The sequence below is a fragment of the Monodon monoceros genome, unplaced genomic scaffold, assembly GCF_005190385.1.
Source record: "Monodon monoceros isolate NGI ecotype Baffin Bay Population unplaced genomic scaffold, NGI_Narwhal_1 Super_Scaffold_1, whole genome shotgun sequence".
NCBI classification, from domain to species: Eukaryota; Metazoa; Chordata; class Mammalia; order Artiodactyla; family Monodontidae; genus Monodon; species Monodon monoceros.
In genome coordinates, this window is record NW_021703765.1 from 37407675 (window position 1) to 37422109 (window position 14435).

A 14435-nucleotide genomic window follows, 5' to 3' on the forward strand; every position below is an offset into this window, starting at 1 on the left:
TTCTGAGGTTAAGAAGCTCAGGTGCTCACTGCCTTGGTGCATACACGCTCACATGCACACACACACCCCTAAGGGTGTAAGACAAGTTTATACAAATTCAGTGGTCTAGAACTGCACTGTCCAAATATGGATATAGCCACTAGCCACAGGTGGCTAGTGAGCATTTGAAATGTGGCTAGTATGAATTGAGATGAGCTGTAAGTATAAAATGCAATTTGTAGTGTACAAAGTTTTCATACAGAAGAAAGGGTAAAATATCTCCATAATTTTTTATATTGACTATATTAAAATGATACTATTTGAGATATACTGGATTTGAACAAATGTGTCATTAAAATAAATTACACCTCTTTCTTTTTACTTTATGTGGCTACCAGAAAAGTTTAAAGTACATAGGTAGCTCACATTATATTTCTGTTGGACTAGAAATACTGGATAGCTCTGGTCTAAAAACCTTCATTTAGACTAAGTATCACTTAACTTCTTTGGAAGTAAAATGTCATGTTAGATAATAGCATAAACTCCCACCAAGAAAATCCTCGCCTCCCTCCTTCCAGCTCTTTACTACGTACAGTGTGCAAAGTGGCAATCTGCCAGGTGGCTCATGTTCCCACAGGGTCAGGAGAGGCCTGGCTCTCCCACCAGTCTTCGCAGGCTCTCCCACACCCTCTCTTAACCTCTCTCCACCCAACTCCCAAGTGCTCAGCTCTCGTGGGCAGCCTCCCAAAGCTCAGCAGGCACACCCAACACTGTCTTTCTGGTGTGTTCTTCTGCCCTCTGCTCCCATCGCGCCCTCTCCCTGGGGCACATCCTTCACGCTCATGACTTCATCCTTCCTCTTGTGGACTCATCCTTGCAACTTCACAGAAATTCAGGTGATTCCGACGCTACTTTCCAGCCCCTACATCTCTCAGTTACTTTAAGCACTTTAAGTCAAACTCTGAAGGAAGCATCTATGTACTTTTAAAGAACAAGAGAAGCGACCAACTACAGTTCAACTCACAACCTGCCAAATTCCTAGAATGGTTGGTGTGTACTGGGAGGGAGGGGTCAAGACCACACTTTGTGTGGTCTGCGTATTTATAAAAAACTGTTAAAATAAAAATTAATAATCTGGGTTTTATCTCTTTTTATTTTTGAGGCTATCCCTCACCGGAGGGTAGTAAATAATGAAACGTCCCAAACTTTTGAAAAGAGAAGGCCCGAAATGACACAAAATTAGGCAAATTTGCTCATGAAGAAAGAAAGAATAGAGGCTCTCAATCTGGGACACACAGATGCAGGTCTGAATCCCTGAAAGTATGGGCAAGGTTCTGAGACTGTGTGTATATAAACATTTTGAGCAAAGAGTCTGTAGCTTTCATCATATTTCAAAGGGTCTGAGACTCACATGAGGACTACTGCCTTAGGTCTTAAGCATGAAATGCAATGAAATTATGAGGTAAAGAAAGGTTATCTATTTACATGATAAATATTTTTAAGACACCAACGAGTATATGCTTGCAGTCATTAAGTCCATTACAGTGCACATCTGTTAACTCTGTGTATCTTCACAGTGTGATCTTCACCACAACTTGCAAAGTGTAACCATTCAGTGCCTTCTGCTTCATTCTGTTCAGTTTTTCCATTACAGTTCTTCCAGCATAATTTTTTGATAGCAAGTGTATGACTTTGGCTAAAACAAAGAGAGAGAAATCATGAAATGAATGTATGCTATGACTATGAAATATTTTTCTGGGTGCTCACCTGCATATTAATTCAGTTAGTATGCTCTTCCTATTAGTGTTGTTAACATAAATGGAAGTCAAAACCTGACCATCTAAATGTACAGGTTTTAAAATACCATCACTAATATTTTAGCAATTTTATGTTAGCCTTGAAAACGTTTTACTTACTGACCAAGGACACCACCAAAAAGAGCAAGAAATAGACAATGCATTTATGTCAAATTTTGCTTTAACCATCAATTTTAACTATTAAAATCAGTCTTTCAGGTAACATTACTAAATGTGTTTCTTTTCTAAAGAATTCCAACTTTGCAACATATTCTATATTTGATCTTCTGACATCCCTGTAACTTGAATGGACGCTTACTCTCATTATTTACTGCTGGGTAAGAAAAGATAGTGAAAGATTTAATAAACTACCCAGTGAAAGAACCTTGGTCTCCAATGTGACCTGTAACTGCATGACCCTGGGCAAGATGTTCATATTAACACACTACCCCCAGCCCCCATCCTCATGGCTAACCTAGGATGCTACCAAACATAGATTATTAATAAATCTCTATGAAATATAATATCCTCTATAAATTTAACCTGCAAACTAGTCCTCCAAACCAAAACGGAATAAGGTGAATATGGTGCAAGTTTTAAAGCAGTAAACACTGAAAATAATATCTGAGCTCACAAATTATACTTGCAGACTCTGAGAGTCCCTGTCACCAACGCACTCTCAGGATCAAAAGAATGAAGTATAGCCTCGAAGTGATGAAACACATTTAAAAAAATCAGCACACCAGAACCTAAGTCACCAAATGACTGTGAGCCCTTGCAAGTGGCCACTCTAGAAGGGTCCACACATTCCAACAATGCTGCAGTGCCTCAGTGTTTCCTGAAATTCTCCTAAAGGAAATGCTTCCACACAGACTACGACCTGAGTATTCTCTGTGAGAGCTCATCTTCCTTCGAGGATGAATCTGATTACTGAAAGAAGTCAAAAGTCATCTGGATATGAGCTTATAAATAAGATGAAGGTTAAGCTAAAAAAAAAAAAGTGAATGGTCAAAATGAGGAAAACTTTATATAAAAGGTATCATAATTGGTTTTCTTGCATCACTGGTAAGCTAGTTTTGAACACAGTTCCTAAAGAAAAGTTCCAAAAATATTTTAAGTAACAGCAACATCACTGGGATCTCATTTGTTCTGGATTAATATTAAAGTTCTCTCATTTCATTAAAAGAATGATTTGAAGTAGTGACATCACTGAAACAAGAATATATTTAGACTAGTATATATATATATATATATATATATATATATATAGTACTTTGCTTCCCAGAGAAGTTACTTTGAGGGACAGTACTTATTTGGCTATATATGCTTTGAGATGGTATGTTTTGTTTCTTTTCTTTTTTGGTAATGTTCTTTAAATCCAGCGTGTTAACAGATCACATTTAGAAGACAGGGAGTTCGGGGAGCCAACCTAGAAGGCAGTGTTTGCTTATATTATCTTCGTTTATATTTCATTATCAGCAAAACCTTTCATTTGAAAAGTACTCGTAATCTGATAAGTGTAATATTAGCAATCCAAATAATATAAGGTAAGCCAAGAATTAGTTCTTGCAAATCCAAAGTCACCATAATGACTAAAAAAATTTTTAATGAAAAACTCAAATTCTGTACATGTCCCCTGCCCATACTTTCTGAGGGGCTTCTTGCCACTGTTCCACATTCGGGCCACAGAAGTGGTCTGGGTACTAGGCAGAGGCAGAGCAAGCATCATGGGTAGGGCAAAGTGAAAGCAAGGAAAAGAAGAGGAGGGGAGGCCAGGAAGAGAGGAAGTTTCAAGTGCCTGAAACACGGAATTTCATTGGATACCTCTCTCTTCAGTAAGCCAGTAGCATGAACTGTTTCAACAGCTAAACCCAGCATCAGAGAGGTGGGAGAAAACCCATGAGGACAGCAGTAATAAAGCAGATCTCATTTTAAATACATTTAAATAAATACAATTATCATGAGCATTAACATGCTTTGCTGGTAAGGAGACAAACTCCCCTGGAAGGTATATCTTGTACAATATGTCTCTCGGCATCAAGCCAATGACCTTCCTCATGATGCTGTTGTTTGGAATTGTATTTGAAGTTATATTTTGGATAGTTTAAATACATGAAGGTTGAAGAATCCTAAAACAAATCTAACACAGAATGACATGAATGACTTTTTGAAAGTTTAGTCATTTTTAACTAATGAAATGGGTAAAGAAGTAGATTAAAAAGTGTTCCCTGCTGTCTAAGCAGGCAGATGAGGAGGAGGCTGTAAACAGCAGGTGCTCTGAGCAGCTCAGGTGGCAAAGGCCCACGCCCAGGGCACGAGGCTCAGGAGCTCTTACTCTGCCTGAAGGCTGGTCACAGGGCTTTGAGGGGCACTTGACGGTTTACTCCATCTCAGGATGTGAGCTAAAGTGTTCAAACACGAGATTCGGCTACCAAACACAATCTATAATATTTCCAAAACACCACCAACATTTTGAATTAAATTTTACTAAGATTCTACTTAGTCAAATTCTGAAACTCATCATTATGAAAATCACTTTCATCTCCAATGCGTTGTCTGTAAACACAGTATCATGCAAACAAGCAATTTGGTCAAATAAACTTTTAAAAAACAAGTGCAGTATAGTAATAAACGTCAATCTCAAGAGACTGTCACAAAACACAGAGGTACAAATTGGCAGTAAGCACCATGAACAGATCTGTGTTTCTCTCCATGCAAATGTGACATAAGATTTGCTGCTAAAGACTCCATGATATCTATCTAATCTGATGGAAGCAAAAACAGGAAGGAAATACCTTTGACTTGTTTCTACACAGTGCCTCCAGTCATTTATTTCTGGAACTTGATCAGTCTTTTTCCAAGAATATAAACAAATCTTTCCACACTCTAATCCTACTGCAACAACGTATCTGTTTTTAAGGGAAGGGAAAGACAGTGATTAATTTAGCATGAACTTCTGTTATCTCCATCATCACCAATCTAAAGTAGTTCTTCAGTGCTCCCAACTGTCTCTGGCTTACAAAGGACTCTGCTTAAAATTCGGGCCCAGGATCCAGTGCGCTGCTCTACTGTGCGCTCACAGAGCCTCCTCTCTATCGAGGATGCTCACAGTTTTACCTCTGCCCTCTGCTGGCAAGGCCTATAAGCCAGTGTTTCCCTGGCAGGCAGCAGAGACCCTTGTTCTACCGAAGATACTTGTTACAGAGAAAGCACCACAGTCCTAAATTTGGTGAAATAAGAACCTTTGAGCCACACTCCCGATCTCTATTTCACCACGCTGAATATCATCAAGCTCTATCAATTTAGCAATTCTTTTGAGGGGAGTTCCCTGGTGGTCCAGTGTTTGGGGCTCTGAGCTTCCACTGTGGGGGGGCCTGGGTTTGATCCCTGATCCGGGAACTAGGATCCCACAAGCCACGCAGCGCAGCCAAACCAACCAACAAATAAATAAATAAATAGGGGTTGATCAGAAAGATAAGATAAAATAAAATGGTGTTAAAAACAAAAAAGAAATCCTATGAGAAACATAAGCATTATAAAAAAAAAATAGTTAACTTGGAAGCTAAGAGAACCCAAAGATGAAAGTATAAGAGGGCTACACATTGAGAAACTAAGTGGTCTTCTTAAAGAAAACATAAGATGAAGCCCCACACAGAGACTGACCGTTGGGAAAGGTTAAGTACTGGGCAGACACTGATGGCAGTCACAGCTCCGCCCACGTCCAGAACGGAGGAGCAGGGGCCGATGCTGTGCTCAGTGGAGTCATCGCTGGAGTCGCACTCACCCCAGACAACCACCTAACACAAACAGATCAAACTCTGTAAAACTTTCTCTTTGCAAGGTTTCTAGCAATGCATTAGAGCGTTTCAATGGCATAGAGGACAACGACATTTTAAAAAATGCATCATTTTCATTTGTGTTCCAGGACTTCTGAGCATTTCAAGCATCACAGAGAAGCCACCATGTAGCAGATACATGTCTCTGAGACCTCAACTACCCAACTGTGCTGGTCCAAAGATGACTGTCCCCGCCCAGAGACCAGGTGTGTTTAGCCTGCTCTTTACACTCAGGAAACCAGTTCTGATCCAGTGAGATTCTGTCCACCACGTCCTCAAGGTGCTCGTGCACCACCCCAAGGAATTACCACAAAAGGCATGAAACCAACCAAGTCCCTGGCTCTTCTTCTACACCACCCACTGCTCATGGAATCAGCTCAGCTCACTCGGGAGGCCCTAACCTTGATGATACACCGCATAAGAAATGAGGCTTTCCTGGAAGCTCATGCCTCAGAAGGGTGTGAATGGTCACAAAGAAATGGAGAGGGAAGTGAAAACGCAGGACCAAAGCAAGATTCTGAGCAGAGGGCTCCGCCCAAGCAAGCAGGAGTGCAGTCCTGAGACTGCATGGCGGATGTGCTTTGTCCGTTTCAGCCTTGACCTGTGACAGCCACAGCTGGACCATCTGCTACCGGGCCTGACTGTGGAAGGCAGAAGCAGTCCTGCTGCCTGAGCAGCTAGCAGAGAGTAGGAAGACAAATGCCGGGGAAGAAATGAATAGGCAAATGACAGAAGTAAAGGTCTGAGAGAAAGCACTTCAGAGGCTAACATTTCAGTGTTTCATTGAGTGACAGCATGCTGTGTTAGTCCTCTGCTTCTGTAACTTGTACCATGACTGTGACTGGAGAGGGCAGGAGAGGAGAGGAAACGCTCAAGTGCCTCAGCGCCTCTGGTCTGCAGGAAGTGCAGAAAAAGGGAAGGATGCTTTAAAGAGCATGAAAACAGAGGAAAGACCAGAGGCCAGGGGAACATTTCCCAGAGAACAAGGGCGAGGGTCATGGTCAAGAACCTACTGCTAGCTAACTCGTTCTGATTTTTTTCACAGCTCGTGACACACACAGGCACACACCCCGCCTCCTTCGCTGAATGAAAAGGTAATAATCATTCATTATAGAAAGAATTTTAAATTCCCAAAAGTACGAAAAAGAAAAGCAGAAACTGTCTTTCCCTATGTCCCTCCATCCACTCCTGCTCTCCTACTTTCTTAGTCCTGACCCATTTCCTTTACTACTTTTTCTCCTACTGGAGCCATCTGATAGTCATGTGTCTGAAGGGACTTCTTCTCGTATTTGATATTTCAGAGACATGTATTATAGAATTTAACAAGTAAGAAAAGCCTTTTTATGTACGCATATGAAAAACACAGAAGGAAATAAATAAACTGATTTTTAAAAGATGTATCAGAAAATTAGGATTATGTGCTTTTTATCCGAACACACCTGTAATATTATTTTACATTTGAAAAAATATTAAGTTAAAAAAAATTACCTTTTTGTCCCGACTTCCAGTGAAGAAATACTTGCCATCAGGACTCCAATCACAAGACCAAATAATTCTACTGTGCACAGCGGTGATTCTGTTAGTGAAGGCAAAGAGACTGAAAACTGGGTCTGAAAGAAACACATATGCACTAGTCACAAAGTGGAGAGAGCAGTTTTTTACCTGTTAGAAAGCCATGTTTAAATGCCATATACAACATGTAATTTAACAATCAATTTATATACACAGACTTTTGCAACCAAGGCCAGGCAGCTGATCTCTCACCAGAAGGCTATGTGCATACAGTTATTTTTCTAGTAGGAAATGCTTTTATACTGACTAGTCACTCTCTAGTGACTGATAACAAACATCTTCTGGACACTTAACTAAAAGTTCAATTTATGCTTATGGAAGAAGCCTGATGAAATTTAAACTTACTCAGGAAGTAGCCAGATCTGTGTATTAAGCTATGGAAAAAAAGACTAATGAACCCTTAAATAATGTAAAAGAAAAAAACCAACTTAAAAAAAAATCTCTTCCCTTGCAATATTTTAAGTGTAGGTAACTAACTTCTAGCCCTCATAGGGACTAAACGTAAAAGACGTTAACTGTGTATGGAGGGTAGACTAATGTATCTATTAATCCACAATCCATAAAGATATAGCAAATTAAAGGATTTGTTATTAGTATAATATCACTTTAACTTTTTTAAAAAAGTAAAAGTTGCATGTTAGGAAATCACTAGTTGCAAATGAAATCAGTCTGTTACAACATATACTGCTCAGTATGTGTCATAGTCCCTGGTATTCTCTAAAACACAAAAAACCCAAAGGACTAAAAATATCATAAGATGAAATTGCAGTAGGTTTTATCAATGGAAAAATTAAAAACAGGATTAAACAACACAAAGTACTTTAAACGCTCTCTAGATTCTACCTACTCAATGAAACTGGAAGAATAAGAATAGGCTACTGCTGCAATCACACGAAGCTTTTTTTCCTTTTCCTTTTTTTTTTTTCAACTTATGCCAGATCCAAAGTAGAATGCAGGTAGGTGTGTTAACATTTTGCCCAGGGGTCATGTTATTCACAAATGGATGCCTAAAACACCCCCTCCCAATTATCACTGTGACAGAGGTGGGTAGGTGAATGGTAAAGACAATGGTCCTTCTGAGTTTCATAATTTAACTGTATATTCATTATTCCTGTCCCATAAAATCCTCAGTATATATCATCCATTTGGTTTTATGGTGGCATTCTGTAACCACCTGCGAAATCCAAATTTTCTACATGTAGATTTTTATGTTTCTTTAGCTGAGATGTCTGAATACATATCATCCTTACAAGGAAGGTCAAGTCTTCCTCAGTTATCACAAAACTTTGAAAGACTCACAACAACCAGACTCTGCCCTTCACCCTGTTATCATTTCTATTTCTCTTTACACAACAGCTGCTCAAAGTAGGTAAATGGACATAACTGTTTCACTAATAATCTTCCCAACCAACAGCTGTTTTACCTAACTCAGGTGAGACTGTGTCCTGCCTTTTCCACAGTGACCAGGTCCGATCTCTGGAAACAGCTAGTAAGAACTTGTCATCAGGAGAGAAGGCCATCTGTGTGACAGTCAAACTGTGGAAAATTAAATTCTGCACCTGTTTCCAAGATGCAGTGTTCCAAAGAATGATAGCTGCATGCTCTTTCTTAGCTGCCTATAGGACAGAGATGAAACAATAAAGCAATTAAAGTGAAATAAACTGAAAACATTTTTCAAAATAATATATTGTTTCTATGGTATTTTTTATGTATCTGTGTAAAAAAAAAACAACTTCTGAGAAAATACTATAAATACTATAACCAGGTGTAACCTCTGAGAAGAGACAGACTGGAATTAGAAAGGGTGAATAATTAGAGACTGGCACTGAAATCACAATTTTAAAAATTGAGTTATATTTAACATACAATATTATATTAGTTTCAGGTGTATGACATAGTGGTTCAATATTTTTATACATTATGAAATGATCACCACAGTAAGTCTAGTTACTATCCATTATCATACAAAGTTGTTACCATATTATTGACTATATCCCCTATGGGTACCTTACATCCCTGTGACTTATTTTATAACTGAAAGTTTATACCTCTTAAACCCCTACTTCAGTCATCCCTCCACCCCGCTGAAAACACCCTGTCTATTCCCTGTACCTATGAGTCTGTTTCTGTTTTGTTTGTTCATTTGTTTTGTTTTTTAGATTCCATATATAAATGAAATCATTTGGTGTGTGTCTTTCTCTAACTTATTTACTCATTTCACTTAGCATAATACCCTCCAGGTCCATCCATGTTGCCACAAATGGCAAGATTTCATTCCTCTTTTTTAAGGCTGAGTAATATTCCATCACACACACACACACACACACACACACACACACACACACACACACCCCACCCCTTCCTTATCCATTCCTCTATCAATGGGCACTTCGGTTGCTTCCATATCTTGGCTATTGTAAATAATGCTACAATGAACATAGAGGTACATATATCTTTATAAATTAATGTTTTCATTTCCTTTGGATAAACAGCCAAAAGAAGAAGTGCTGGATCATATGGTATAGTTCTATTTTTAATTTTTTGAGGGACCTCCATACTACTTTAATATTTTACAAGAAGAATACATCTGTGTATTAACTGTGTAATTAGTAGTTTAGAAACTTTCACTTCTGGTCAATATGGAGTAACAGGGACCAGATTTACTCTCTTGTGTGAAAAAAACTAAAAGATCAGACAAAATATACGAAATAATGGCACTCCAAAATATTAGGTATCTGGCAACAAAGAACACTGATACCTAAAAGACAAAATGAATCACAGAGTAGGAAAAAAAGAAAAAGAAAAAAACAATCACTGAACTCTATGACGTCAAGCAGCCAAATATAACTATGGTCTGCAAAAGGATAAGAAAAAAATACTTAAAAAGATAATGGCCAAAAAATTTCCAAATTCAATGAAAACAATAAACCTAGAGATCTAAGATGTTCAATAAAACCCAAGCACAAGAAACATGAAGAAAACTATACCAACAGAAATCAAATTGTTTAAAACCACTGAAAAATATAAAATTGCAGCTGGAGGAAAAAAAACCATTACTAAGTAACAAAGAAAAATGACAGTGGGCTTCTCATCCAAAACAATGCAAGTCAGAGGAAAATGGAGCAACATTTTTGAAGTACCTAAGGGAAAACCAACAATTCTTTTTTTTTTTTTTTTTTTGCGGTACGTGGGCCTCTCACTGTTGTGGCCTCTCCCGTTGCGGAGCACAGGCTCCGGACGCGCAGGCTCAGGGGCCATGGCTCACGCGCCCAGCCGCTCCGCGGCACGTGGAATCCTCCCAGACCGGGGCACGAACCCATGTCCCCTGCATCAGCAGGCAGACTCTCAACCACTGCGCCACCAGGGAAGCCCCGAAAACCAACAATTCTTTAGCCACCACTAATACTGTTAAAAAATGAAGGAGAAATAGATCCTTTTCAGACAGGCAAAAAGCTGAAAAAATTCCTGACCAGCAGAACTGCATTATGAGGAATGTTAAGAACATCCTGTAGGCAGCATGAAAATAATATCTGATGGAAAAAATATTTTTATTATTTAAATATCTTTAGGGATAATTAACTGTTAAAGTATAAATAATATTGTGGGATTTCTGTGAAGAAGTAAAATGTACAAAAACAATACCACAAAGTAGAAGGAAATGAAAGTATACTTATGTTCTCATACACAAATAGTGCAGTATTACTTGATGGTAAACTGTGGTAAATTAAAGATATATAGTATAAAATGTGAAACAACCAATAAAATAACAAAGAGTCATATCTACTAAACAAAACAAAAAAAAGAAATAAAATGGAATCATAAAAAGGAATCACTTAATCCAAAATAAGTATAATGGATCAAAGAATAGATAGATCAAATAGAAAACAAATAGCAAGATGAAAGGAGTTAATCTATCATATCAATTATTACATCAAATGCAAATGATCTAATAAGCACCCCTATTAAAATGAAAGATTATCAAGATGAGAAAAACAGCAAGACCCAATTATATGCTGTCTCCAAGAAACCCACTTGAAATAAAAGGAAACAAACAGCTTAAAGTAAAATGATGGAAAAAGATACATAATTCAAGCACTACTCAAAGGAAACCTGGAGTGGCTACACTAACATCAGAGAAAGTAGACTTCAGAGCAGAAAATATTACCAGAAGTAAAGAGGTTCATTGCATAATAAGAAACTAGTCAGTTAATCAAGAGAAAATAACCATCATAAATGTTTAGGATCTAACAACAGAAGTTCAAAAATACATAAAGTACAAACTGAAGGAACTATAAGGATTAAAAGACAAGTCCACAATTAGAGATTTCAAAATGCCATTCACGATAGAACCAAAAGAATAAAGAAGACAATACTGTCAACCAATGTAATTCATATTTTCAGAACACTCGACCCAAAATAAACAGAATCCAAATTCTTCTCAAAAGAACATGGAAATTTACCAAGATTAAATATCAAAGGATTGAAGTCATACTATGTTTTCTGAACAAAATAAACTTAAATTAGAAATCAATAACAGAAAGATATCTGAAAAACACTCAGTATATGGAAACTAATACATTTCAAAATAACCTAAGCTAAAAAATAAAATCAAAGAGAAATTAGAAAGTGTTTCTAATTGAATGAAAATGAAAACACAACGTATCAAAATTTGCAGAATGCCTCGAAAGCAATACTTAGAGGAAAACTTATAGCACTTAACACCTATATTAGAAAGAAAGATCTAGAATCAATGACCTCAGTTTTAACCTTATTAGAGACAGAAAAAGAAATGAGGACTTCCCTTGTAGTGCGGTGGTTAAGAATCTGCCTGCCAATGCAGAGGACACGGTTCAAGCCCTGGTCCAGGAGGATCCCACATGCCGCGGAGCAACTAAACCTGTGTGCCACAACTACTGAGCCTGTGCTCTACAGCCTGTGAGCCACAAATACTGAGCCCACGTGCCACAACTACTGAAGCCTGTGCACCTAGAGCCTGTGCTCCGCAACAAGAGAAGCCACCACAGTGAGAAGCCAGTGCACCACAACGGAGTGTATGTAGCTCCCGTTCGTCGCAACCAGAGAAAGCCCATATGCAGCAACGAAGACCCAATGCAGCCAAAAGTAAATCAAAATAAATAAAATAAATAAACCAAAAGCTTGTTCTCTGAAAATATTAATAAAATCATAAACTCATTAATTTCCTGGTCAATTCCCAGAATTCTCTCCCACCAAAAAAAAAAAGAGGGTATGAGAGAAAAGAGACAAATTGCCAATAACAGGAATAAGAAAGGTAACGTCACCAGGGATTCTTCAGGTAATAAAAGGATCAAAAGGGAATACTATGAACAACTTTATGCCAATAAATATGACAAATCAGATAAAAGGGGCAAATTTCCTGAAAGACACAAACCATCAAAGTACACCCACGAAAAATTAGATATCTTGAATGAAATAGCCCTGCATCTATTTAAAAAATTATAGGTAGTTAAAAACCTTCCCACAAAGATAACTCAAGGTCAGTTTGCTTCACTGGGAAATTCTACCAAATATTTAAAAAAGGAAATACCAATTCTTCACAAGCTCTTCCAGAAAATTGCAAAGGAGGAAATATTTCTATGAGGCTAATATTACTGTGATACCAAAACCAGATGAAGCCATTACAAGGAAAGAAAACTACACAGCAATGTCTCTCACATACTATATATGAGAGTTTTAAACAAAATTTTAGCAAACTGAATCCAACAATATATAAAAATATAAGAAATCATCAACAAAATGAAAAGGCAACCTACTGAATGGGAGAAAATGTTTGCAAATCATCTGTTAAGGGGTTAATATAAAAGCTATATAAAGAACACATACATCTGAATAGCAAAATATAAAATAAAATTAAATAAATAAATAAAAAATAGGCAAAGGATCTAAATAGACATTTTTCCAAAGAAGACATATACATGGCCAACAGAAACATGAAAAGATGCTCAACATCACTAATTATAAGGGTAATGCAAATCAAAACCACAATGAGATATCACCTTACACCCATTAGAATGGCTATCATCAAAAAGACAAGGAATAAGTGCTGGAGAGGATATGGGGAAAAGGGAACCCTGTGCCTTGCTGGTGGAAATGTAGACTGGTGCAGCCACTATGAAAAACAGTATGGAGGTCCCTCAAAAAATTAAAACTGGAATTAACATATGATCCAGCAATTCCACTTCTGGGTGTTTACCCAAAGAAAATAAAAACACTAACTTGAAAAGATATGTGTACCCCCATGTTCACTGCAGCATTATTTATGATAGCCAACATATGGAAACAACCTAAGTGTCCATCAAATGGATAAAGAAAATGGATCAATGGATAAAGAAAACGGACAGACACACACACCATGGTGGAAGAGTATTCAGCCATAAAAAACAATGAGGGCTTCCCTGGTGGCGCAGTGGTTGAGAGTCCGCCTGCCGATGCAGGGGACACGGGTTCGTGCCCCGGTCCGGGAAGGTCCCACGTGCCGCGGAGCGACTGCGCCCGTGAGCGACTGGGCCCGTGAGCCATGGCCGCTGAGCCTGCGCGTCCGGAGCCTGTGCTCCGCAACGGGAGAGGCCACAACAGTGAGAGGCCCGCGTGCCGCAAAAAAAAAACAAAAAATAAAACAAAAAAAAAACCAATGAAATATTTCCATTTGTGACAACATGGACAGACCTTGTGGGCATTATGCTAAGTGAGATAAGTCAGACAAAGACAAATACTGTACAATCTCACTTATAAGCAGAATCTAAAAACAGCAACAATAAAAAAAACCACCAAGCTCATAGACACACAGAGAATGAATTGGGAGATGCCAGAAGCCAAGACTGGGGGATAGATGAAATGGGTGAAGGGAGTCAAAACGTACAAACGTCCAGCTATAAATAACGAAGTCAGGGGGATGTAACATAGAGCACGGTGATTATAGTTAATATTGCACTGCATATTTGAAAGTTGCTGAAATCTTAAAAGTCCTCAGCACAAGAAAAAAATATTTCTTGTAACTGTGTATGATGATGGATGTTAGCTAGACTTATTGTGGTGATCACTTCACAATGTATACAAATATTGAATCATTATGTTGTACACCTGAAACTAATATAATGTTATATATGTCAGTTATACCTCAATAAAAAGAATAATTGAAAAAAAAATATATATATAATATAAGCATTTGGGGTTTGGTTCATCATTTGAAAAATCAATCCATGTAATTCACCAT

The 14435-nt window shown here is 38.0% G+C and overlaps 1 protein-coding gene across 2 annotated transcripts in view; it reads right to left on the reverse strand.

Moving 5' to 3' along the window:
• Positions 1-1114: 1114 nt before the first annotated feature.
• The window catches only part of ELP2 (elongator acetyltransferase complex subunit 2), a 44111-nt gene continuing 30790 nt past the window's right edge, over positions 1115-14435 (reverse strand). The window contains exons 18-22 of one of the 2 annotated variants that reach the window (XM_029227071.1): positions 8607-8799; positions 7100-7221; positions 5439-5572; positions 4571-4684; positions 1115-1675 (exon numbers count right to left, since the gene is read on the reverse strand). In XM_029227071.1, the coding sequence (XP_029082904.1) occupies positions 1519-1675; positions 4571-4684; positions 5439-5572; positions 7100-7221; positions 8607-8799 (720 nt within the window). In that variant the 3' untranslated portion in view covers positions 1115-1518. The remainder of the gene's footprint in view (positions 1676-4570; positions 4685-5438; positions 5573-7099; positions 7222-8606; positions 8800-14435) is intronic. The other variant, XM_029227080.1, reaches the window with a different exon arrangement.